This window comes from Podarcis raffonei, chromosome 2 (assembly GCF_027172205.1).
Source record: "Podarcis raffonei isolate rPodRaf1 chromosome 2, rPodRaf1.pri, whole genome shotgun sequence".
NCBI classification, from domain to species: domain Eukaryota; kingdom Metazoa; phylum Chordata; class Lepidosauria; order Squamata; family Lacertidae; genus Podarcis; species Podarcis raffonei.
The window spans coordinates 96,988,303-97,014,883 of record NC_070603.1 but is presented as its reverse complement, the minus strand read 5'-3'; the positions used below and the strand labels follow the sequence as shown (position 1 = coordinate 97,014,883).

Below are 26,581 nucleotides of genomic sequence, written 5' to 3'. Positions count from 1 at the left end.
TTGTTTCTCCCAGTAATCTGCAACATGACTAATGAGAGGTCAAGGGAGCAACACAGCTCCCCACCCACCCACAAAGTCCACTGCCCGGTTATACTATAGCAGGTACAGTGGTACCTCGCAAGACGAATGCCTCGCAAGACGAAAAACGCGCAAGACGAAAGAGTTTTCCGTTTTTTGAGTCGTTCCGCAAGACGAATTTCCCTATGGGCTTGCTTCGCAAGACGAAACGTCTTGCGAGTTCTTGCGAGTTTGTTTCCTTTTTCTTAAAGCCGCTAAGCCGTTAATAGCCGCTAAGCCGCTAATAGCCGCTAATAGCCGTGCTTCGCAAGACGAAAAAACCACAAGACGAAGAGACTCGCGGAACGGATTAATTTCGTCTTGCGAGGCACCACTGTATGGGGAAACTGGGAAATTGGCCCAAGCAAGTATGGCCAATGCTCAAGGACAAGGGGAGTTTTAGTCCAGCAACAAGTAGATGGCCACAGGTTCCCGAACTCTGACCTGTAATTTCCATATGACATGGGAAATGATCTCCTGTAATTATTTAAGATCAAACTGAGCAAACCATTCTGTAATAATATATTTGATGTAACTTAAAAGTACCCCTTCAGTTAACCTAGCTTACATTCATGGGTGCTTTTTTATGGGTGTAACCTATACTGGGCAGTATCTTTAACTCATTCTTAGAAAGATGATTGGAAAATGTATATTTTAAAAAAGGGAAGTGTGGGGGAGGGGAGAATATGTCTATGAAAATGTAGCGTAGAAAAAAAACTTACAAACCCCTGCATTTTCACCTATTATTAGGAACTTCAAATATAATAAATACTGACAAGCTTTCTTTCACTTCTCTATTACCATCATATTTTCCTTTAATGGTTTAAATTAACTCTTTAAAAGTTTTCACAGTTGTTTTTCTTTCTTTTTAAAGGGGAAATGCATCCTTTGAAAATATTAAATACATGGCTCCAAACATGTGAACACACCTTATACCTACACAGATAAAAATACAAAATGAAAACTCTGATTGTAGCCTCAAGCCTTGATAGTGTCGATGTAGTACAAATAAGATAAAAGGGCATTTTTTAAAAAAAAATCTACCTAATGGACTGTGCTTTTTACTGAAATAAATCAGAGATCTTAAAAACAAAAAGAGACAAAAACAGTATCTACCTTAATGCGATTTTTAATTTCTGTCATTGTGCTGCTTTTATATTTCTAAGTTCTCTGAGACAGAATCTCTCCTGAGAAGCAAAAGACATTTTACACACATTTTTCTATCTACTGAAAGAGGTATATTGTGCCCTTCAGTGAACATAAAATTGATATTATCATGTCTTAGTTTATATACCACTACTTAACCTTCAGATTAAAAGTTATTAGATTTGAATGACTAAAAAGATATCATGTTACCTTCCATTCAACATCGAGTGATCAGAAAACTTGAGGGGTAAAGGCAAGTGCAGTAAGACTGCTTTGCTGGTACAATTCCCCACTTCCATGTACCTGCGTTGCCCAAAGGCATGGAAGGGTCTGCTTTGCAAGCGCATAACTGGAAACAATGATGGAAGGAACAAATTCCTTTCTGTTGTCAAAGTGGGTAATGGTTCCCTCTCAAATTATTCACTACCGGAAAAGCAATCCCACTCATGAAAACCCAACAATAAAAATATACTCTAGAGCCAGCCCTGAAGAATGTATGGGGAGAGAAGATTCCTTCACATCATCAACAACCATTTCAGTCACAAGGAAAAGTTAGTGAGTGAAAACTGGTCCTCCAAGTTACTTAATCTGCCCATAAAAGGGGTGAGTGGAAGGTGATTATTCCACCCTCTTCTCTCCCCTAAAGTTCAGGCAAACCTAAAGAATGGGGTGGGCTGTGGGAGAAGGGAGAGATCATGGGAAATCAGAGAGAGGCACCTTTTCTGACCATAAACTCTGACAGGAGAGTTCTTTCAAGGGGTAATGCCTAGGGTAGGAGATGGTGTGAAAGTCACCTTCCATCCACCTCCTTCAGTGGGCACATATTTGGATCCAGCCCTAAGTCTCTGACTGCCCTCACCTCCAGCAACTAATCCCCAGTCTTAACCATGACTTTGCTGTGCCTTTGGCCTCATTTACTACATCAAAAACTTTATCTCCTCCCTACACAATTTGGCAGTGGCTGGGTATGACAATATATCATGTATCTTCTGAATTAACTTCTTTATTCAAATATATTCTGCAACTTCAAGACTTGAATGTCACCTCTGCAACATTCATGAACATAGAATCCAGATAGTGCTCCTTTTTTTGGACAAATTATCCACAGAATGTCCCTGAAATCTATGAATGGGACAGGGTTAAATATTAAACATTACATTCAGTAGGACTTATGACATGTGCAATGTGCACACACACACTTACTTCCAGCCTTAAAGTTATGGAAAAGTAAGAGTATGCCAGATTATTCATTATTACTTTAGGGGTGTGTCAATGAAACATCATGCACACAACTTCATTTGTATTGTTCTGAACTAAACCATGAGTACACATATTAAGGCAGATATTTAACTTAAGTTTTCAAAACAACATGAGTGACTCTTCATAACTACATCAAGCTGCAGTTCAAACACAAAACGATGAAAGAAACAGTTTCCTACATGAAGTGTTATTTCTCTGCGTAAACTTTCATCTTGTTCCTCTATGCATTGCTTGCATATGTAACTATTCTATGTTGTCATAAAAGCACTCGTCTCCTAACCATTTTATCAAGCAATGTGAATACTACCTAAAAATATATACTCCAGGGAAATGATAAGATTTACATCAGGGGTAGGCAACCTAAGGCCCGTGGGCCGGATGCAATCCAATTGCCTTCTCAATCCAGCCTGTGGACGGTTCGGGAATCAGTGTGTTTTTACATGAGTAGAATGTGTGCTTTTATTTAAAATGCATCTCTGGGTTACTTGTGGGGCATGGGAATTTGTTCATATTTTTTTTCAAAATATAGTCCGGTCAGAGAGACGGTAGACCGGCCCATGGCTGAAAAAGGTTGCTGACCCCTGATTTACATTATACATACACTACCAATTTTGCCAGCTGACCACTAGCTTGCCAATAAATGCAAGCACACTTGCAAAATATCTGTGCACATCTGTCCACAGAATGACCTTTTCCTCTTGCCATTCTGGCAAATAAATCTGCAACCAGCGTAGCTTAACCCATCCACAAAGCATGGGCTCCTAAATGTTAAAAAGAATGTTGGATTGAGTTTGTCACCATTTAAATCTATGGCATCAAAGCGGAACAGTTTATCATTGAAAAGAAGTTTGTGTTTCTGCTGCTGAGCAACACAGCTTTTCAGGTCTTCCTATTATAATGCCTACTCCAATTTCTCCACCTCTCCTTTTTGAAACCATAACAATACTTAATGATCCAAATACCTGACTAGCTGTAAAACAACCATTTTAAATAACAGATGTTTCCCTAAAACTTTGCAAGAACTGAGAAAGGAAACTTGTCCAAATATTATGGCCAATGCTAGATATTTTTAAAGCAACTGAAAGCTGCGTGCCTCCGTACATGCACAAAAATCCCAACCAGAATTCTACGCTTTGTTATTATCATGGTCATATTTTCTGTGGTCCAGCATGACCTAAAACAGCCAGCCATGCTGATCTTTTAATACATACTTCATAGGATGTGATGCTTCCCTCCAGCAATTTGATGCTCCCAGAACACTCTGAGGCATCTCATTTCCTTGTCAAAGCTTCTGTCCTGTTCTCCAGTGTCTAAGCTTCACATCTTTCTAAGAACAAGGAGCTCCCCTAGGCTACTCCAGTCTTCAACATGGGTAGCCTCACTCATGATTCAATTATCTACTGAAGGCTTCATTGGGATGTGTGGTGACCAACATTATTGTTGCTACTGAGTTACTGTAGGCTGATTATTCTCAACATTTATAACAAAGGCAGATTCTGACAAAATATATTAAAAAATTGTCCAGTAGCACCTTAGAGACCAGCTAAGTTTGTTCTCAGTATAAGCTTTCGTGTGCATGCACACTTCTTCAGATACACTGAGTCACCAGACCCTTATATATAGTGGGAGGGTAGTGGGAGATGGGCTGAATGGGTATGGTAAACCTGTTGACGACTGTTAACGACTGCAATTAGTCCTACAGGAAAAAGCAACGGGTAGTATGCAGATGATTAGCCTATGTAATGAGACAGGAATCCAATATCTCTATTAAGACCAGGTCTCTCCATAGTTTTCAGTTTAGTGATAAATTGTAATTCAGCAACTTCTCTTTCAAGTCTGTTTCTGTAGTGTAGTGGTTATCACGTTCTAACTTGTTTTCCGCAGTGTAGTGGTTATCACGTCCGAACTGGTTTTCCGTAGTGTAGTGGTTATCACGTTCGAGCTGGTTTTCCGTAGTGTAGTGGTTATCATGTCCGAACTGTTTTTCCGTAGTGTAGTGGTTATCACGTCCGAACTGATTTTCTGTAGTGTAGTGGTTATCACGTTTGAACTGGTTTTCTGTAGTGTAGTGGTTATCACGTTTGAACTGGTTTTCTGTAGTGTAGTGGTTATCACGTTCACCTCACACACGAAAGGTCCCCGGTTCAAAATCGGGCAGAAACAGCCTTACACGCAGATTCTGACATTACACATTCAAAATATGGTACACACACCAATAATGTGTGTTTAAATGTCATGTAGGAAGCATCTGTTTTCAAGCGAAGAACGACACTGACTCCAGAAAATGTAAATCTTTGCTAGAGGCAGGTATGCAGATCATCCTACCCAGATGGCATTTGCTTGCAAGAGTTGTGTTCACACATGGCTTTTCAAAAGTAACGCCTGAAGCTGAACAGATCCTCTCCCTTCTCAACCACATAGATTTCAGATTTAATCTCCTCCCTCTTACTCCCTCACATTATTCAGAAACATCCAATTTTGCCAATATTTTACTTTTCTGTTCATTCTTTCCCTTTTGGATCTATTTTTAAGCATTTGCTCTTCATGCAATGCAAGGTATTTTTTTAAAACAGATATTTGTAACAGGGTAAAACATTTGTAATGCCCCAAGTTTTCCCTATGATCAAGGTGACATGGTCAGCTACTCTACAGCTAAGGACTCTCCCTTTCTTTATCCCAAGTTTTCAGCATGATAGACACAAGTAAAGTAGGGATGAACTGAGATAAGCTCCTCTTTATAGAGAAGTACACACCTCTCATTCTTTTTTGTTCATAGCAAATATGCATGCCCCCGCATGTGCAAGGAACACTGGAATGCAGAGCTTTCCCATGAATAACTTCTACATATGTGCTTAAAAGTTTGTCACTGTTCATGTTAAATATCATCTTATGACACAAGACTGAGTACCGACTAAACCTTTCCTTTATGTGCTTTGTACATACCACCACCCCCCAATTTCAGTGAAGAGCTATGAATAGCATATATCTTATTTATTTAATTTTTTAAGTTCATTTGTGTTTTACAGCTTTATACCTTGCAAATGAACATATTTTACTGGGATATCGCTTAAGTAGCTTGTATTTCCTTACTTTGCACAAAATAATAACCAAATTGTACCTGTTGCTATGCTTTCTAGGTTGTATGGAAAAACAGGTATACTGTACTTCTGAAATTTAGTCTTTCATTTTTTTCCTTAGCGGAATATGGTACTACCCTCAAGGACATGGCTCTCTCATTTAGCTTAACCACACAGGTGCACCACAATCCCATTCAAGAAAATTAACGCCACAGCAACAAGTTGCTATAAAGCATTATGCTTAGTTGCTGTTCAAGGCTGCGTGTTCACCCAGCCATTGTCATTGGTATGTGCCAATCCAGGGAGGGAGGGTGGAGTGACATCAATTCACTGGATAAAATTATTAAAAATAATGAAGCTGGTTCTTATGCAGCCATACACCCCTTAGGAATCATTGCAGGTAGCCTACAAAGAAGAACAAGGTACTTGACAGAGAACCAAATCAGAAGTACCCTTCACTGATACTTCAGACAATGCAATACAGTTGTCAAAAAGAAGAGGAGAAATGAAGAATTTACATTGCAATGCTGTCAGGAAACAGCAGTTCTACTTAACAGCCATTCAGATTTATTGAATGAGCATTTTATAGCAAGCATTCTGTTAAGTGACCCGAGAGCATATGTTGTATAGGGAGAAACAACTAAACAGTATGCTGCATGCTTGCTGTAGCTGTTTGAAAACAACTTTTTTCCCCCTTTTTCCGCATTAACAGTACCTAGAAACAGTATCTGGAAACCACAGCCATCAAATACACTGTGATACAGTTTTTGAGGATTGTTTGGATAGTACGCTCATTTATAAACAAACAAACAAAACACACATGCACACATGTTTAGTATGGATGTGTTATTAAACTAGCAAGTTGTTTGCTTCATAAAAGAAAATTCTATGACAAAAGAAAAAGGGAAGTGTATGGAGATCTACAGACAAGACTATAAACCAAAGGTGACTTTATATAAACCAAACGCAAAACAGACAGTTATAACTAGGTATGAACTAAATACTCATTCCTTTACATTCCATTAAATTCATCTCCTTGAAAGGCACTCCTGCCTCTCCTTGAGCATTCAGGTAGGTTGCTGCTGAGTGACGTGATAAAATGCATATAATGATTAAGGTATTACTTCACTCAGCAGTGACCCCTCTGGTTCATTATGGTGTGGTCTTGATTATAGGTAGGTTAGAAGGTGGTAGCCATGATGTTGTTGAATATTTGGTGAAAAGAGAAATGGCAAATATATGTAATACAATTTTTGGATCTCTGAGCTGCCAGATACTCCATTAGAATGAATTATCATGCTGCTGTGGAAGTTATAAGATGGCTTTTTGTTATTTCAAAGTATTAACTTATTTCATTTGTTGCTGTGTATTTTTTAAAAAATGGTAACTAGTCTGTGATTTTGTATGAAGAGCAATATAGAAATGTGTACCAGCAAAAACAGATTGGAAAGAAGCAAAAGGTTGAGAAAAATGCAGATACACTAACAATGGAATTAGCTCATTTTGCTGTGAAGTCTCTTGGAGAAGAAGGCTTTTGTGTACAGTGTAGTTCCAACATATTTTACTGTTCTTATTCTCTTTCACTGTCCTATATTAATCAAAGCTGTAACCCCTGTTGTCTTTGCACTACGATTCAGAATGTGCCCCTGGCGAAGAATGAGGGAAAAGTCAACAGGAATTAAGTTTCAGTGCAACTGTTTACTCAACTGTGGCCTGCACTTATTGAAATTTTATCCATGGTTTTGTATGACTACTGCAGTAATGAATTCAGCATGGCTGTGATTTTCTCACTGATTGTATTCTCACTTCAAATAAGAGACCCATAGTAAGAAAACGGCTGAAATAACTGTCTATTGCATTTAACATCATGTGACTTTCAAAACAGCTAAACTGTAGTGGAATTATGTTGTGTGCGTTTTTTCCAAGGGGGGAAAAAATAGCAACATTGGCTGACTGCAATGTGTTTTCAACTCCTGTTTTCTACTGTACAACTACCTGCTGACAAGAGCATCATGTGCTCTGAAAAGTATTTACAAAGCTGCCAAATAACTTACTTAAAATACTTCAAGAATACATTCAGCATTACAGGAGACCAAGGTTGTAGTGACACACAGAACCCTCAGAGGCCCACCCCTTCTTCTTTTTAATGACCCACATTATGAAAGCTTGTTTTAAAAAGTACAATTATGATTCATTTTCCCCGATTCCAATATTACAGATAAATACAACATGACTTTCCTATTTAAATTTATTTTTAAATCTTTTATTGATAGACTTGATCATAATGGGAAAAATCCAACATTGCTCTAATGGACTTCCCTCACACAACAGGACTTCTCCTTCCTCTCTTTCCCCAATATATCCCTTCCAGAGCAGATTCTGGGCACATATGTGGGTCTGCAGGAAAGGAAGGAGGAAAACCAGAAATCCCATTGTGTAAGGAGACGTCCGTTCCCAGTTGCATATGGATACCACCAGATTTCATCCAACCTTATTTCATTGTATAAGTGCACATTCACAAATTTTGTACTAAACATTATTTTGTACAGTCATCAATGGACGACAGACTCAAGCTATGAACTCTTGATCTTTCTGACAAGAGTATCAAAAAAGTAATTCCGATTGGATAAATGAAACATGCATTTTACATTTGCCCTACAGGACACAAACCACAGATAAAAACCTAATTTCTGTAAGTTTCTTATTTTGCTGGAAAATGCCACCATATTTTTACATGGTCAAGTCTTCTCCCCCTGCTCCCTCCAGGTAGTGAAATCTGAATATGTACCTGCTGCTGTTGAAGGTGGGCTAGGTCTGCTGCACCAATTTCCACTGAAGGTGTCTCTCCGTTTGATCTCGCTTCCCGCAGGCTGCACTCTAGTATATGGCTACCAGCGCTTGCTCCATTCTGAATGGCTGAACCGTTACTTTTTGTCTCAGTCCCAGATTCTTGCATCATGACTCAAAAACCTGAAATAATTCAATGAAGGAAAAAGGGAGAATAAAGCAGCTGTTGAAAAACTTGTACATTAAGATATATCATGTTTTTTAAAGCTTTCCGTAGCTGTAAACATTTGACCTTTCCCTTCGTACAATTTGTGCTTTCATTAATGGTTCAAGCCACCAGTTTATGTTTATTTGTTAGTATAGCTATATCATCAGTAAATTCTTTTTCTAAATATAGCAGCATTTACTCAACAGCTCCCCCCTGCAGATATATCTGCAGACGTAGATATACAAGCTCTAGAATTCGATTTCTTTAATTGCATATGAACGCTTCACTTAAAACCTATAATACATTCTACGTGGTACTATATATATATATATATATATATATATATATATATATATATATATGCAACAGGATGCTTGCTGACTTGCTGTAGGAGGATGTTGTGGGCGACAGACTTAAAAAAAAGGACATACATACTCAGATGCAAAGCACCACCTATCACCCACAACTTAGGCCTAGGGCATTGCCCCCACCCTAGGGGCTGTCCTTTGGAATGAACAGTATCAGAGCCCTAGTGAAAGCCACCCTCTTAATCAGCCGTGAAAGGGAGACCTGATTATCAGAAATGGATGACAACCCAAGCCAAACAACAACTATTTATTTTCACGGTTGAGCTACGCTTACAGGGGAAAACGAAGACACCTGAGAGCCACTAGTGAATTCAAACATTTAAATGTGAATAATGTGGGCAAATAAAACTAGTATCCAAGTTATATTACTTGAGAAACAACTGATTAAGGGCTTTGTCCAGCATCTGAAATAATACCCAGCTCTAACTCCTGATTCAAAATAAAGGCAGAAAAAGCTTCTTAAACACCCTCCCCCCCCTTTAAAAAAACATTATACTGGCAGCATGGGAACTGATGCAGTGGAGTTCCTTCCCATGTGTTCTGAGTAACTTGAGAAACTCTGGACCACAAGGAATAGCACCTCCCTATACCTTGCCGAGAAAGGTCTGTATAGTTAAAGCTATGGTTTTCCCAGTAGTGATGTACGGAAGTGAGAGCTGGACCATAAAGAAGGCTGATCGCCGAAGAATTGATGCTTTTGAATTATGGTGCTGGAGGAGACTCTTGAGAGTCCCATGGACTGCAAGAAGATCAAACCTATCCATTCTGAAGGCAATCAGCCCTGAGTGCTCACTGGAAGGAAAGATCCTGAATCTGAGGCTCCAATACTTTGGCCACCTCATGAGAAGAGAAGACTCCCTGGAAAAGATCCTGATGTTGGGAAAGATGGAGAGCACAAAGAGAAGGAGATGACAGAGGATGAGATGGTTGGACAGTGTTCTCGAAGCTACCAACATGAGTCTGACCAAACTGCGGGAGGCAGTGGAAGCCAGGAGTGCCTGGCGTGCTCTGGTCCATGGGGTCACGAAGAGTCGGATACGACTAAACGACTAAACAACAACAACAAAATGGAGAGAAGGCATACTTTTTATGAGTTAATTAAACAGCTTCTGAGGGATGCAAGAAGGGGAAATCCGCTCTTAACTGAAGGGAAAGGGGAGAAAATTAAGAATAACTGTTGTTCAATGAAGGCATTATGGCGTAATTATAATCTAGAACAAAAAGTAGAAGTGGTTCAAATAGAATAAAACAGTTGCTAAAAATCTGGCTGATCGATGTATGAAACTATAGCACTTTTACAAGCTTCGTAAATTGAATCATTTGTGGAGCTCTTAAACAGTAGCCTTTCCCCAGCTCTTAAAACAGAGGCAAAATATTCTGAGGGTGGGGTGGGGAGATCATACCTGGTAGAATGTATTTTTTTAAATTGCCACACACCTTAAGTTATAAGGTCCCTGTGATGGTTTGACTCTTGGAGGACTATACTCCTTTGGCTTCTTTTCCTACACCTAAAGCACCTTTGTCCATACAGAGCAATTCTCTCTCCTATCCCCGGTTATTTGTGTAGTTCCTTCAATCTCATTATTCCACCTTTCATCATTTTTAGTTGTTTTGTTAATATGGATTCATAGATTTAATTGTTTTTCTGATGATTTGCTAATTATTCTGTATGATTCTTTGTTTGTGATGTTCTATTATGTTATTGTTATTTATTGTTTGCAAGTCACCTTGTGATTCATTTCAATGAAAAGTGACATCAAAATTTAATACATCAAATCAATCAATCAATCAATCAATCAATCACATATACAATGTTACTGATCAGGATGAATATGATAAACTCATCACTGGCTCAGAGAAACTGAGAACAGGGACAGGGTTGAGCCTCTGGTTTTAAAGCTATTAAAACTTTTGATGGGGAAGAGGAGGAATACTTAAATTCTTTAAAATGATGACAAAGAAAGATATTCTGGATAGCATATAAGATAGCAAAGATAGTGAATAGATTGATATTGTTCTTGATTAAGTTGCCTTTGTTTGTGCATTTCAGCCATGAGCACACTGGCTGTCAAAGAAAAGTAAGAAAATATGGTCACTGTTAAGACTACTTCCCAGAGAATCACCCAATTTTCATTTCTCACATGGTTATCGCTTTTGAAATCTCGGTGTAATTTCATGAACATTAATGCTCTGTCTCCAAGTCTGCTAAAGATTCTTATTATCAAACATGCAAAAGCTGGGCTGTCCTACAGATATAAGCAGTCTCTCTGAGCAACAGCACTGGTGTAAAATTTTGTCAAAACAAAGCCCTTGACTTCTTACATTTGTGAAAGATTTCAAGCTAACAAATAAAATCAGTCTTTATTTCAGGGCAGTTAATTAAGGTTGACCAAGTCAGGCAGAAGTAAATTAACTTAGGTGATCAATTATTTATATGAAGCAGAATAAATGCCCTTAAAGAACTTGGCCCAGTCGTTTAAGGATGTGTAAATTAAACTAAACAGATTTATGTAATATATTTCTATTTCAGCCATTGCTAAAAACGGTTTAAAGCAAGTGATTAAATGGCAAGACCTAGTCACAAAGCCTCAGCCTGTGGTAAGCACACAGTGAAGGCAAAACAACATCTAACCATTTTCTCCACTGAGATAAAACTTCTTGGTGAACATATTAGCAGTCTAGCTTCCGTTTTAAAAATATGTAGAACATTTTGTTAAACATGTGAGGTGTACACAGCTTCAACAATTGCCATCTATGGTTTTTTTTACCTCTCTGTGCTTAGCTGGAATAGGTTGTAGAGGAAACTAGAGGTGCATGGCCAAAGCTAGTTCATGAAGGATTGCTAGCAGGCCCACCATGTCTCTATAGTGGCTCTGAGGAGCCTTGTAACAACCACCAACCTCCTCACTGGTAACTTCAATAGGAAAAAAGAAACTTTCAGAAACAAACAGCTTGTACTGCCTACACATTTCCTCCCAGGAAAGACAATGCACTAATATCGGGCTTTCACCTTCAGTGACAAAAAATGATGGTGTCAGCAAGTGAATAAGGAAAAAGTGAAATGCCTTGGCTACTTGTTCTGTGTTGTTGTGCTCCATCCTATATTTCCTCCATCAGACACTCAAGGTGGTGCCCAGTGATATAAGATGATGTATGTCAGGCATCGGCAAACTCCGGCCCCCAGATGTTTGGGACTACAATTCCCATCATCCCTAGCTAACAAGACCAATGGTCAGGGATGATGGGAATTGTAGTCCCAAACATCTGGAGGGCCAGAGTTTGCCTATGCCTGGCGTATGCTGCGTGTTGAATTTTAAGAGTGTTGTTATTGTTATTGTTGTTGTTGTTGTTGACCCACCCTTCACCTTAGAGTGCCCGGGCAAGTTACAACAATTTAAAATGCAATATTAGAAACAATGAAAAAAGCTTACAATTACAAAGAATACAATCCCACAAAATAGGGTGGTCCGAAAAATACACATCTCACGTGTCAAACATAAGGAGGTCTGTATGTAAGGGAGCAATCTTTCAGCTATTTGGTGCCTGAATCTTTTCGGGCTTGAAACACCAACATTAGCACCTTGAATTGGACCTGGAAATGGACTAGCAACCAACCAGATGAGCTGGCAACCCACAATTCAGTAATTCAGTAAAGACTGATTAATTCAGTAAAGACTGATTAAGCATCCACTGATGCTCCTGTGCCAGAATTCGTCTCTACCCTTCCTAGGAGATAGCTGTTGCACGTGAATGTGGACAGGGTCATATTTCTCCTGTTTCTGGAACAACATGTTGTAGGCGTTTTTATGTCATTGACATTAAATCAATTATTTCCTGGGAAGTCGAACAGGACCTAGTAACTTTGCCAAGCCACAGGTAGAAAACCATAGTCCAGAAACCAAGCCTTATGAGGAATGGTTGAAGGAGCTGGGTATGTTTAGCCTGGATAAGAAGAGAGTGAGAGGAGATATGATAGGGGATATTGTTTTGTTGTTTTCGTTTTAACTATTTACTTGTGTTTTGACCTCATATTTTATCCTGTGAACCGCCCTGAGATCTTGTGATGAATGGTGGTATAGAAATAAAATAAACAAATAAATAAGAGTCATCTTCAAATATCTAAAGGGCTGTCACATGGAAGATGAAGCAAGCCCCCCCCCCCTTGCTCCAAAGGGTAGGACCTGAACCAATGGCTTCAGGTTACAAAAAAGGAGATTTCAACTAAACATTCAGGGAGAAAACTTTCTGGTAGTCAGAGCTGTTCAGCAGTGAAATGGACTGTCTCAGGAGGTTGTACACTCTCCTTCCTTGGAGTTTATTAAGCAGAGGTTGGATGGTCATCTGTCATGGATGCTTTAGTTGAGATTCCTGCATTGCAGGGGTTGAAATGGATGACCCTCTGGGTCCCTTCCAACTCTGCAACTCTATGATTCTATGAACATTTACTATAAGTGACTGGGCAAGATGACCTCTGAAGTGTCATTCTATTCATAGAATCATACTATTAAATGAAATCTTTTGCATTTCAAAACCAGTTTTGAAATGACAGTGAATCAGTTGGAAGAGCTTTTGTATAAGGAAACACATAATATCACAAGGTAAATACTATGTTTATACTTATTTGGAGAAAGAAACATGGAAGCCTTCTTAAAGTCCTCTGCAGAACAACTGGATATAATGATAAAGAAATGTTTGTAAAGCTATTAGAAAAGCACAATAAAAGTTCAACAGCCCAAAGCAGAGAGAAGGATAAGTGCCACACAATTCATCAGATCAGAAGCATCTGATGAAATAAGCTCTTGCTAATGCCGTTATAAATTTGTTAGTTTTTAAGATGCCAGGGGACTTGTTGTTTCCTCCTTTTTCTGAAAGAAAAACGTATTTCACATTTATCCTTGTACAGAACTAGCAAGATGCCAGCAGCCCAGTGCTCAGCAATCTTCTATGCATTAGCCAGGAAAATGTCAAAACACTGCTCTGCTATATTATATGCACCCATGCAGGCACCCATGACTGTGTAGCACGCACGCACGCACACACACACACACACACACACCCTACTTCTTTTTTGGCATGGTTTCTAAGTCTGTGAAGTTGACTGGCTAAGCAATGTTTTGATAAGTTTTCCTCAACAACAATCCAAGCAGGTAAAACTCAGTATCACAAACCTTTTAAAATATTGAAAAGTTTTGTTCAGTACACAGTTACAAATACATGAACCAGTATGATGCTCAACCAGGTTATGATGCTTTTTGAAACTACTGTTTTTGGTTTTAGCATGGTGCGTTGTTTTAAAAAAAAATGTAGGGAATGACTGAGAAATGTGAAAAACTAAAATGACCAAGTTAAATAATACAAAGAAAAGCCTCTGCTGGTGGTTGCTTGTTAATTTTTGTTTTTAGTGTCTCTGTGCTTAACTCTCTAATTTAATGAATGTAAATTAGTCTTTGAGACATCAATGGCTGGAGGTCATAAAACAAAGGCCGACAATACCACTTTATAGTATAAAACATAATAATAATAATAATAATAATAATAATAATAATAATAATAATAATATGACTTTGTTACATGAGACCTCACAAAGCCAAGAACAATGCATATTTGCTGTTACGCAAGGACCCTCCTCCTGTGCAGAATTTTCATAATTATAACAGAAAGGCGTAAATTTTCTAATGCATGGCAGCTCAAAAAGTAATCAAGAGAATGAGCCTGAGGGCTATTTTAATGTATGCAAAGCTAGTGACCCACAGTAAATGGGAGGTAGGCTTCAATGAATGCAAAGTAATGCACACATACTAAAGACCTGGTCTGATGAGGGACGGCTAAAATTAACACCCAATTAATTTCCAAATTGACAAACAAATGAAACCCATAAATCTACTTTCTCATTAATTTTCTTGTGGTATAATTTAAAGCAGTAATATGAGGGCAAAAATTGAGCATTATCCATCATAAATATCAAAAAAGATAGCACTGTAACACCATAAATTATGCATATTACCTGTTGTTAAAAATGATTAATGTATTATCAACTTTATCACACACTGTCTATGTCTAGACATATCCGAAATCTGAAATTTCATTTAGTACTTAGGGGGAAAGGGGCTCCAGAACGGATGGAATTATCAACAGCACATTTCGAGCCTGGCCCTGTGACACAAAGGTAGCTGCTTCTCATGCTGTCATTTGGGAGTTCCGGGGTTGGAATTGGACTCATCCCAAGCTTTGGGTCACTGGAGGTTGAACATATTGAAGAGGTGATGTTCACTTCCCAGGGGAACTGAAACAAATCACAGTGCACTAAGAGCATCCTTTAGTAGCTGACCCACAGACTGGCACTGGCATCTGCTTAGCAAGGGGCTAGTCACCTCCTGTGCCCTCCTGGCTGTAGGGAAAGCAGTGCTCAGTGATGTAGAGAGGTGGAGAATAAAAGGTTAAAACCAAGAACTTTGAAGGAAACCGAGACGAGACGGAAATCTAATATAATTCAGCCTGTAAGAGAGTCAAGTGTATCACCTTGACCAATTGCAGTAGACATTTCCTTGCGCTCACACAGTTCCCTGCAATTTCTCCCAATTGATCCAAAACATATAATTCTTGTAAGAAGCTTTCATTTGAAATAACACTTGCCCCCAAATCTCCTTACTAGTAGCTTCAGCGGCTGCCCTCTATCCAACAACGCTTGCCTGGCACTTAATTACATATAATAGCACACCATCCCTTTTCTCATCTCTTTATGACCCAAATGGCAATGGGTGTCAACAGTATGGCTCTGGGATCTCTAAAGCTGCTGAGGGATTGATACTCAAACCCAATAAAATATAAGAGAGTTAATGGCTAATTCTCTGATGAACTTGAAACATAAGGCAAGTAGCGTCCTTGAGAAGAAATTCAGGAGTCAGTACCCTGAGTTCTACAGCGATGTAAATATTTTGTGTAGTCTTCAGCAAGCTATTTAATAATGGGAAGTCCAATCCTAATAGTGCTGCTCCAACAAACACGGCATCAGAATCACAAGACTTGCCCAGTTCTGCCACATTTGCAAGTGAAAGTCTCCCTAATGGACAAGGCAGAGCAAGAAAAGGACATTCTAAAACAAAGCTATTGGCTATCAGAGGCATTATTTGGGGCTATCTAGAAACTGGTGTTGAGATACCTGAATACTAAGATGTCAGCCCTTCAGAGAAAGGGAAAGAAAGATTTGCAGGAATTGCCCCCATTCGTCACACCATTGAGTTGGATTTGTGGCACTGCAGAGGGGTTATTTTGTACTTGTTGGTGCAGCACTTTGGTTTTTTGGATGTTGAGTGATAGGTCAAGCTTTTCGTAAGCTTCTGCAAAGATATTTAGGATGGTTTGGAGGTCATATATCAGCCTTAACTCGTGGTCATTTAGAAGCAAGATGAAGAACACATGTTCCAGTACTGATCCTTGGTCAATCTTACTCCTCCATCGTGAGAACTGCCAATTTATTCCTACTCTCTACTTCCTATTCTTTAACCAGGTCCTGCCCTCTTATTCCATGACTGCTAAGCTTACTCAAACACTTTTTCAAAGTCTTAGTATATCAGATGATTCACCTCTATCTCTATGCTTGTTGACACTCTCAAAGGTCTCTGAAAAATTAGTGAGACAGTACTGACCCCTGGAGAAGTCATGCTGGTCCCACTTCCACAAGATCTGGGCTTTTATATACTTGGTAATTCTGACTTTCCTAACTAGCCTGTAATTTATGGGTCTCCTCTAGAAAAAAGAATAGTGTTATGTCAGCCACATTCCACTCCTCACCTGTGGAAGCCGATATGGCACAAGCAATCAGCAACTGCACATTTTAGTTCATTAAGACCTTTCAGATGGAAGCCATCCAGACCCAGAAATTTGTCAAATTTTAATTTGTCAATAAGGTCTTGAATAATAGTTCCCAAACTCCCCTCCTTTCCTCTGACCCTAGAAAACTGCTGAGTGTCTTGGTGAACCATGTAATAATTTTTGTACTGATTGTACTGTGCTGTGCTAGATGATATTTAATTGTGTTTTTAGAGCCACATTATGGACCCGCTGAAGTTTGGAGACCACTGGTAGTCCGTGGCCACAGTTTGACAACTCATGGAATAGAACATTGTCTCTTGTAACCATTATCTTCCTCAATCCATCAGACTCCTATCCTGTCTCACATCTTCTGCTTTGAAGAAGATGCAAATAATTAATTTTGCTTCTCTGCAATCTCCTTTTCCTCCTTTAGCACACTTTCTGACAAGGTCCAACACCTCCATAGCTGGGCTCCTACTGCTAATGTTCTTTTGTTGTTGCTGTTGGTTTTTAGCAAGGTTTTCCTGAAAATCTTTTTTTCTTTCCCTATTAACCAAATATTCGTCATGCTATTGACAAGACAATGATTTTAAAACACCAGTAACCGTATGCTACAGATATTTACTCAGAAATAAGTCTTACTGTGTTCAGTAGAGCTTACTCCAAAGAAAGTATGCACTGGTTGCAGACTTAAGTAGGGTCTGCAGGATCATCATCATCATCACCATCATCATCTCTGTGGTTAAGCAGTGCTTTGTTAAGCTACGACACCATAAAGTTGAGATTCTTATTCAATTTCCCCCCATTGTCTGCCCCAGAGAGAAGGACTGATTCATCATAGCAATGCTAGTCCATTAATGACTGCCTGGTTAGGCCACAACACTTCAAATGCCGATTCACCTCAAGCCCCATGAATGCTCTAGCAATCAAAACGAACAATATGTTTCAGATCATTATGGCGACTTAGTGAGTACCATCTATCAGGATTTTGCAAACGGTTTTCTTGTCGGCTTGCCTGGATGACTAACAGGTCAATCATTTAATCTGATCGTTTAAAAACTCCTTATGCACTTATATTTTGTTTTCTTATAATTTTAACGGCAGTTCTCCCCTATAAAGTTACAGACCTCTGCATTAGACATAAAAAGCTAACATTAACTTTTCTCTAAATGTGCTCACTCTTCTATTTCCTTAGGATTCAGAGTTTATTGCTAACAGGTTGTATCTGATACAGTATTCAAATTATGTACAGGGCTTTCTGCCCAGTGACTCCACAACCACTGTTCATTTTTAAGTAGGACTGTGTAAAGTCCTGCACTGACCCACTGAAATCAATGAAGCATACAATGTTCTGCTACTTGGTATAAGATACCCTTAAAAAACAATGGAGGAGAGGAGAAATGGGAGGGGGGACAACAAGTTCTTTACAAAACAGCAACTACTAGTACCACTTTATTTCATTAGAGCTCCTAGCACGTAAGAAGAAATAAAACAATGCAAAACATCTGAAGATGTAAATACACTTTCAAACATAAGACTATTGCATACTAATACACAGCAAGCAAGCACACAAAATGATGAAAACACACCAAGAAGTCATACGTTAGCATATTAATTGGTTTGTTTATACATTGTCTGCCATCCTTACAAGAGTTTACATCAGCTCTGCTCTAAAACAAGTTTAAAAAAAATTCCTTTCCTAACTTCATGGAGGACACAAGAACCAACATACTGTTAAAAGAAACATGCACACACACACAATCCACGAACAGAAAATCACTATATATCATTCAGAAGAAGGTTCTTTTTTGGTGATTACCTTGTTCATAGCCCTATCCTTTTGTCCTAGACATTTAAAGTCCTTGTTTGATCCACACAGAATTTTCTAGTCATCAGATGGTTCTATTACTGTGCTAGCCGTCTTGCAGGAGTGCTCTCTCCCTTCTGAAAAAAGCAAACAACTGGATAGATATCATTACACTAAGGAAATCTCTTGGAAAAAAACCAAACAACTTGCTAATCTTTGTAGCCCCTTCATCTAAAGTTAACGATAAGAAAAACAAACCCAAGTCAGTTTCAGCCACATTCCAGGGACAAGTTCCCCTTTTCTTCTTTATCAAAATCCTAGCTTTTAAAGCTCCCCCCCCACTCCCCACCCCCAGCAGACCTTGCAGGCTAAACTGCTGCTCACACCCGCAAACAAAGCAATATTTGTTTAATAACTGATTGCTGCCATGGGTACAGTAAACAAGGGCCCTGGCGTTTGTGTTTATGAACAAACACATCATCTTGCAAGAGCAATTTAACATTAACCAGGTGGAATAATCAACAGATTTCATAGGTGACACTCAGGGCAGGACAACTGTAAACAGAGGAGGGAGGAGAAAGGGGCCACTCTCAGGGAATCAAGGTTGAGGCAAATGCATTGCAGAGTAAACAGCTGGGGAGAGGTCAAGACAAACAAACTGTGATCCTCCTGACATTTTGAGGAGCAGGAAGGTTGTGTGTTACACGCATCAGCTGCTGACCACCATGAAAATCAAACCAGTTGGGGACCAGGGCGACTTGTTTATACAGTGCCAGGTTGCTTCTAAACAAGAAGTTGCAATTATCCAAATTGTGCTCTGTAGTCACTGCACTAACCGGAGAGATCAAATCAGATGCCATTCCCCCCTCCCTCACAGACGGCATGTGAAACAACAGCGCTGTTAACAGAAGGAGGGGGCAGAAACAGAAGTGCAGGTGGTTAATTGTTAAAGTTATATTTACAGGAAAAGGCATCATTTACAGGAGAAGGGAGGGGAGGGAGAGGCAGAGGGAGAGGGAGGGAAGCGCCATATTAAATCCATTTTGTCCATGAAGTTGTTTAGATCAGTTACCAATGCCTGTTAATTAGAATGTTTTGGATTCTACTAAAAAGCCTAATCTGTTATACGCAAATATCAAGAGCAGCACATAGCTTTTTAATGCAGCATTGAGTTCAGAATAACCAATGGTATGCATATCAAAGGTAGAGACCCAACGTAAAGCTGCAGCTGTAGAAAAATGCAAAGTTGTTGGGAATTTCTAATTCCTTTTTGCGATTCCTAAATCCATTGACCAAGAGCTTATAAATAGGCTACCATCCAACCCTACAATAATTGACAGATATTGATGCCATTAGCCAGTCTAAAAACTCCCATGCTTTTCTTTGGTCAAGTGTTGATGTACTGCTTGGAAACACGTAATTTCTAGACTCTGCTGGAGCCTAAGTCAATGTTTGGGCAATTCTAGAAATGTCTGACCACAGACTCAACTCTCTTACAGATTATTTATGATCAATGTGTCCATATTTCAATCTGCCACCTTCTGTATTGGTCTGAATTTGGCCGATATATATGTACTCAATATTTCTGTCATGTCTTTATTCTGTATATACTCTCACCAGTATCCTCAGATTGCTGGAGAAACCCAGCTGGAGCATTACACTAGAAATGGGGAAATCCAGGTTTAAATTTGCCCTCAGCAAGAGCTCACTGATGTCTTTGGGTGAGACGCCACCACTCAAGAATAACCTACCTCTGAGGACCAACCATAGTTTAGTGGCAGAGCACAAGGTTTGCATGCAGAAGGTTCCAGGCTCAATCCTCGGTTTTTCAAGATAGAGGGCTGGACTAGATGACCCTCGGGTCCCTACCAACTTTACAATTATATGAATAGGGAGGACCCATCTGATACACTGGAGAGCCACTGCCAGGCAGTGTGAACAATACAAGCTTAAAGTCTCACAAGGCATGAGGCAGTTTCTGATGTTCCTACTTGTTATTGTGATAATAAAAAGGGCTAAGCCAACTTAGCTCCTTGGAGGAAATCATGCTCTGCCAGAACTCCAAATCAGGCTTCTGGAATCTCTCAGCCATGCCAAGAGAAAAGTCCCTATTGTGACCTGAGGTGCCTCCAGATTTGTCAGCATTTTGTGGGAGGAACTCAAGTGCATACTGGAACTTTAGGTGTAACGTGGATTAAAGTACTCTGTTGCAATAAATCCCCTAAAAAAGAAAAGCAAACTTTTTGCAGTTTGGAAAGTGATGGGGAAATGCATTGAAAACTGTGGAATGAACAAATGACTTAACATGAATACATCTAAACACTCTGTGAGTAAATCACAATGAATGCAGAATGAATGCTTACTGCCATATAACCACCCTGTAAACAAATCAGAATGAGTGTTCAATAGTGGACATAGTCTACCCATCGTAAGCTTTGTGCAAGTAAATCAGGATGAATGCTGAATAAACAGACCATCTGAAAGAGCTAGAACAAGGGCTAGCAAGAAGCACCAAGTATGTGGAGAATACTATGAAGCACTGCTCTGGTCATAACCTGGACAGTGCTTCTTTAGAATGCCACTGGTGATCAGTTTCCATAACAACAACCTGCCTGAAGCTGCATCTTCAGATGAGGGTATGCTTGGGCTTAAACCAAAGTGTGGGAGACCATTGTGGTTATTCAGCAGAGAAGGGAAAGCAGGGCAATGCAAGTTTTTAAGCATTAGCCCTGGTAAAGTTGACAAAATTAAACCCTGACTGAGGCCGTTTTCTTCCCAAAAGCCCACCCTCCAGAATGCTTGCTGTTGAGTAGGCTATATGAAGGAGACCCATCCCATGTCTGACCATGACAAAACAATCACATGTTGACAGAAAAAGGAGTAGCATGACATCTGGATTTGATAACTTTGGGGGGGGGGGAAATGGACTGGTTTGCTTGTCACACTAAACCTTGGACTCACACACTCCTTAAAGGTTCTGTTTTGACAATCCCCTGAGTATCTGATTGTGAGGAAGTTAGCTCTAGCTAAGACAAGGAGCTCTTTCTAGATATGTGATGTGGCTCAATCCCACCTCACACAGAACTCTCACACACATCTGTGCACATGTATATAGCCCTTTCTGATCTGCTCCAGATGTGTGGACAGTATGTATGGTTGCCACCCACACTGGCAGCATAGCACAGGGCTAGCCTATGTGAGCCCCTGACTACTCTCACGGACTGAGATGGAAACCTTGGGTTAATGGGAGAATTAATAGCAATGAGAGTGTCTGTCCTCTTATACCATGCTTGGTAAGCTTAGGTAGCCTTTGTTGAGTGACTTTATAAAATGCTTTTTGAAAGTCTGAGTTCCCATTGTCAGCTGGATCGCTCCTATCCATATGCTCATTGACACTCAAAGGACTCTAAAGGTAAGTTAGATAGGACCTATCCTCGTAGATCTTAGGGAACAGTTACATACTTCCTTCCACAGTGTCTTCCGCAGTGAAGACAGAGTCATCCAGCTTCTCTGCAATCTCCTTTCCCTGCTTTAGCATATCTTTGACTTCCTTGTGCCCAAAGCCAACTGTGACCCTGGCCAGTTTCCTGCTTCAAATGTAGTCAAATAATTTTTATTGTTGATTTTAAGCTCTGTATGTTTTTAATTAATTTTGTTGTTGTTGTTGTTGTATCCTTTATTGCATGCATGACTTTATTCTTCCAAAAGTTTGAGTTTATATTCGTTTTCCTCCTTTGGACAAGATTAGATTTCTATTTTCTGAAGGAAGCCTTTTTGCTTCTAATATGTTTATTGACTTTACTCATTAACCATGTTGGCATCCTATTGGTTTTGATAGGACCTTTCCTGATCCGTACTGTACATTCTACCTAAACCTCCATTATTGTGGCTTTGAATAGCTGCCAAGCATGTTAGATAGATCTGACCCTCCTGATTTGGCTTTCAACTTCCTTTTTACCAGTTCCCTTATTTCATTTCATTTTATTTTAGAACTTTTCTCTTCTGAAGTCAAATGTGACTGGGCTGGACTTTCTTGGCATCTGTTCACTTAAATATGTGTTGTAAAATGGATCATGTGCAAAATATTGCACGTGCAGCCTGTTATTTCAGCATTAAGACATCTTCACATCGAAACGGAACTGCTTCTTCTGTGGTCCTTTTCCAGTACGTAAAATCACAGTTTATTCAGTGCAAAGTAAGTACTATATGATAAAAACTACAAGCATATCATTCAAATGCTTTATTGGTCAAATAGATGGATGCTTTTATTAGTTCAACCTTTTTTGTAATGGAGTGCCACTGATGACCCAGTGTTATCCTCATTCCCTGCCATTAATCACACTCCTAAGAGCTCATTTTGCTTTAAAATCTTAAGAAATTGCCATAATTTAAAGACATGGTGTCTACCTAATGGGAAATGCTTCACAGATTGTATCGTTTCTTATAACCATAGCTTTATGGCAATGCTGACCACAATGTTAAGGCATTAGAAAGCTGAATAAAATATTTCAGTGCTAGAAAAGCTATATGTAAACTTTCTTTTGTATGTGTGGTTTGCTACATCTTTACTACTTTAAAATCACAGTGCTTTGAGAATCGCAGAATTCAAACATGCATGGCTTATGTAGATTAAGACTATGAAAACATTCCCTGAGCAAATATAAAATAACAAATAAGTACATTTAAGAGGATCCCTAGTACAAACAGTGACTATAGGTTTTAAACAAATACCATACAGAGGTACATTCTTTATTCAGGGTACTGTATAATCTTTATACCTTCTCAGTTCAACTGCAGAAAAATAAGGATATTTCCTGGTTCGGAATCACTTCTCCAGCATTTTCAGCTGTGAAATTTACAGAAAGATTTAAACTAACATGATGATAATCTTAACCCATAAAGCTTGCTATTATGAAGATGCACATGGCAAAGTGTTTTGACAATGTTGACTATTATGGGAGGGAAAACATATATAAGAGAATTCCACCAAAACGTAAAAGCAAAAGTGAGGAAGGGAAAAACACTTCCCTTTTTTTAAAGTATCTTTAAACACCTTGCAAAGGAAAATGTGGTGCAATTATATTATAAAGTGAATACAAAAGAGTGCTCTTTTTTCAGCTAGCTAATAAGGCATTAGTACCTACTAGCCTTATGAATATGGTGTGTAAATCACATCAAATTCAAAGTGTCTGAATTTATTATAACAAGAGCTGGAGAGAAACATTAACTTTCTGGGTTGTTGCTAAGGATTAGCTCTTGTTTACAACTCTGTATTTATAGAGCGGGGGGTGGATTGTCAAATGAAGGACAAAGATGAATACAGCTGAACAAATGCAGCCTTGATTTAGAGAAATCAGATCTCGCCATAGTCTAAGAGGAAACATTTCTTTTTAAGGAGAAAAAGAATATGTTCATTAAGTTGCTTCCTAATGCTATGTACAACTAGCCTGCTTTATTAGGGGGGAAATATGCAAATAGATTTTCTGACTCCACAGTTCTAGTCCAAGATACCAAATATGACAAGTGTTCAAACAGATAGCTTTTGTGAGTGATAGAAGCCAGCTTAGGAGGCTGATAATGGAATACAGAACCTTTCACCTGTATGTTGCTTCTGCAAATCCAACTTGCTCTGTAGTGACCAAAAGTTATTACAGCCTGACGGCTCATCAACAGCGTACTCGAAAGGCCGTTTGGCAGCTTGAAACTAGCTCATCACAGGAGAGGTGTCCACTTCATCAAGTCCTTTCCAAAAACAGCTGCAACCTGGTTAACTGTTTTGGTAGCAGTCAGCCTGATCCAAATAAAGTGTTTTGCCACCAAACAGCAACCATAGGTATCTGTCTCGACCTATTAGTAAACAGGGCTTAAACACAAGCTGGATAATATCAACTACTTTGCTAAATCTGGCAAAGATGTACTTGGTTGAGTGGCTAACATGGAACAGAGTTATCAGCTCAACAAGGAAGTAGCACACTTATATTACACCTAACACTTCAATCTGAGGCCACATCCTCATCAACAACAAACACATTACATCAACCCCAGATGTGGTGCAAATAATTTTCCTTCCATTGAAGTCACTGAAACAGTAAAAACAGCCACCTCCATGTCAAGAACCACCCTGCCTACAATGCCACAACAGAAGTCAATATATGGTATAACAGTGTCCAATCACAGCACACCACAACTAATATGTGAGGCCACAATTCAGATGATAGGCATGAGGGATGTATCTCTTTGGCCTCAGGTCATCACTTTGGTAATGTGGAACTGTGGAAAAATACTTTTCACAAAACAGACTAGCTTCAGAACACACATGGGAACTTGAGTGCTGACAGGAGCAGGAGTCAGGCGTAGGTCAGCAGCGAAACAATAAATCACCCAATGTCAGTGATTGTTTATCCAAATAAACAAAACAGCTCAGTCCTAGTGGTCACAGCAACCCTTCCCAGTAGCTCTTGCCTGCCTTCCCACTGCTCTCTAAAGCTCCTCGCCCCAGTTTCTTCCTCAGCAGCCTAAGGTTCCTTTTCTTTTTGCTCCTCCCTCAATTTCTCTGCATGTTCTGGGATACTAGTGGGGAGGGGAGCTGGTCACAGCAGTAGTGGGAGATTCCCTGACTTCTTCCGTACCTGTCTCCTCTCCAGCCTTCGCTTCTACCTCTGGAGTCTGGACTGCTCTCTGCCACAGAATCTTCCTGCTCTCTAAACCCTATTCCTGCTTCAGCTTCTGACACCTCCTCCTCCCCTCTTAGACCACTCATCCTTGCCCCACCACCAGTCCCCTGGCTCTGACCTTCTTCCCCTGGGGGATCCCCAGCTGGTGCCTCCCACCACTTATCTCTGCACCCAACCAGTCCATGAAAAGCACATTGTTAACATTTTTTTCTGCCTAGAACCTCACCTTGGAACTTCAGGTAGAAAGCCAATCACACTCAACTCCAGCAAAGTAGGGTACCAGGACAGAGCACCTCATGCAGATAAGCGAGGGAAGGAGGAACACAAACTATAATACACAACGGCTTTAATTTTCTCCCATGTCTCCTCCTGCCCCCCTATGATATATGGGGATACTGTGCCTTGCCTCAACTGTATTTGTCTAACACCCAGAAGAGAAGGAGGTGGTGCCCGCCCTCATCCTGCCACATGTAAGGAAGACACATAGAGACGAAGGCCAGGCACTCCACTCCAACCACAGCCACTGTTGACTAAACTCTCATAAGACTTTTGCCTTGCAGGATCTCTATCCACGAACATGAAGTAGAACAAACAGCTACTGCCCACACACTGCTTCACTACAATCTCAAAGGGCAGAAGGGGTTTGTGTCTCTGTGGTTGCAGACTTACACCTCCTGTTGGCAAAGTGCCTGAAAGCAGAAATGCAGTGTCTAAATGCAATCAATCAATCAATCAATCAATCAATAATCTGAGGTGTGCACCCTTAGGAAATAAATTTAGAAGAGGTCACAGGTCAGCAGTAGAGCAGACCACCTATATGCATAATGTCCCAGCTTCAATTTCCAGAATTACAAAATAGTGACGCTTGAAAAGACCTCTATCCAGGGTTTTGGAGAGTTCTGCCAGTCAGAGTATACAATACTGGGGTAGACAGAGCAACATATTGACTCCATATTAAACACCTCTATATGTTCATATGAAAATATATATACTAAAAATAATGTCAAAACTCTTCACTGGCTGAAGTCTTCCTCTTGCTGTGTGTGCTGCTGTATTTATTTCCACTAGCAGCAGCAACACAGATTGTGGGTACTCTATACTTCCTTCAGTAACACAACTAAAAGTAAATGTAAGCAGTAAGTGAAAACACTGATTGCATTTGGATAATAAAAAGTGGATGACAGAGTATATGTCATCGCTATCAAACCCCCCCCCCCCCGTTTTTCTCCTTTTTGTTTTTGTTTTCTAGCTTTAAGTGCAGATGATGACTGATTTCTTATGGGACATCAAATTGTACACTAATCAGAAAAGAGATAATTTAATTTACTATGGACTGTAATTTCTCAGTTCGTTCTCATTGATAAATTAAATTGGACTGTTTTCCT

At 39.6% G+C, this 26,581-nt stretch overlaps 1 protein-coding gene across 22 annotated transcripts in view; it reads right to left on the bottom strand.

Moving 5' to 3' along the window:
• Positions 1 to 26,581, bottom strand: part of FOXP1 (forkhead box P1) — a 536,656-nt gene that overhangs the window by 227,980 nt on the left and 282,095 nt on the right. For 15 of the 22 annotated variants that reach the window (XM_053378208.1, XM_053378192.1, XM_053378195.1 and 12 more), the window contains one exon: positions 8,329 to 8,510. The exons of 1 other annotated variant lie outside the window; for it this stretch is intronic. In XM_053378208.1, the coding sequence (XP_053234183.1) occupies positions 8,329 to 8,499 (171 nt within the window). In that variant the 5' untranslated portion in view covers positions 8,500 to 8,510. Of the gene's footprint in view, positions 1 to 8,328; positions 8,511 to 18,534; positions 18,660 to 26,581 lie in introns of those variants that run through there. 6 more of the 22 variants (XM_053378193.1, XM_053378196.1, XM_053378199.1 and 3 more) reach the window with 2 other exon arrangements.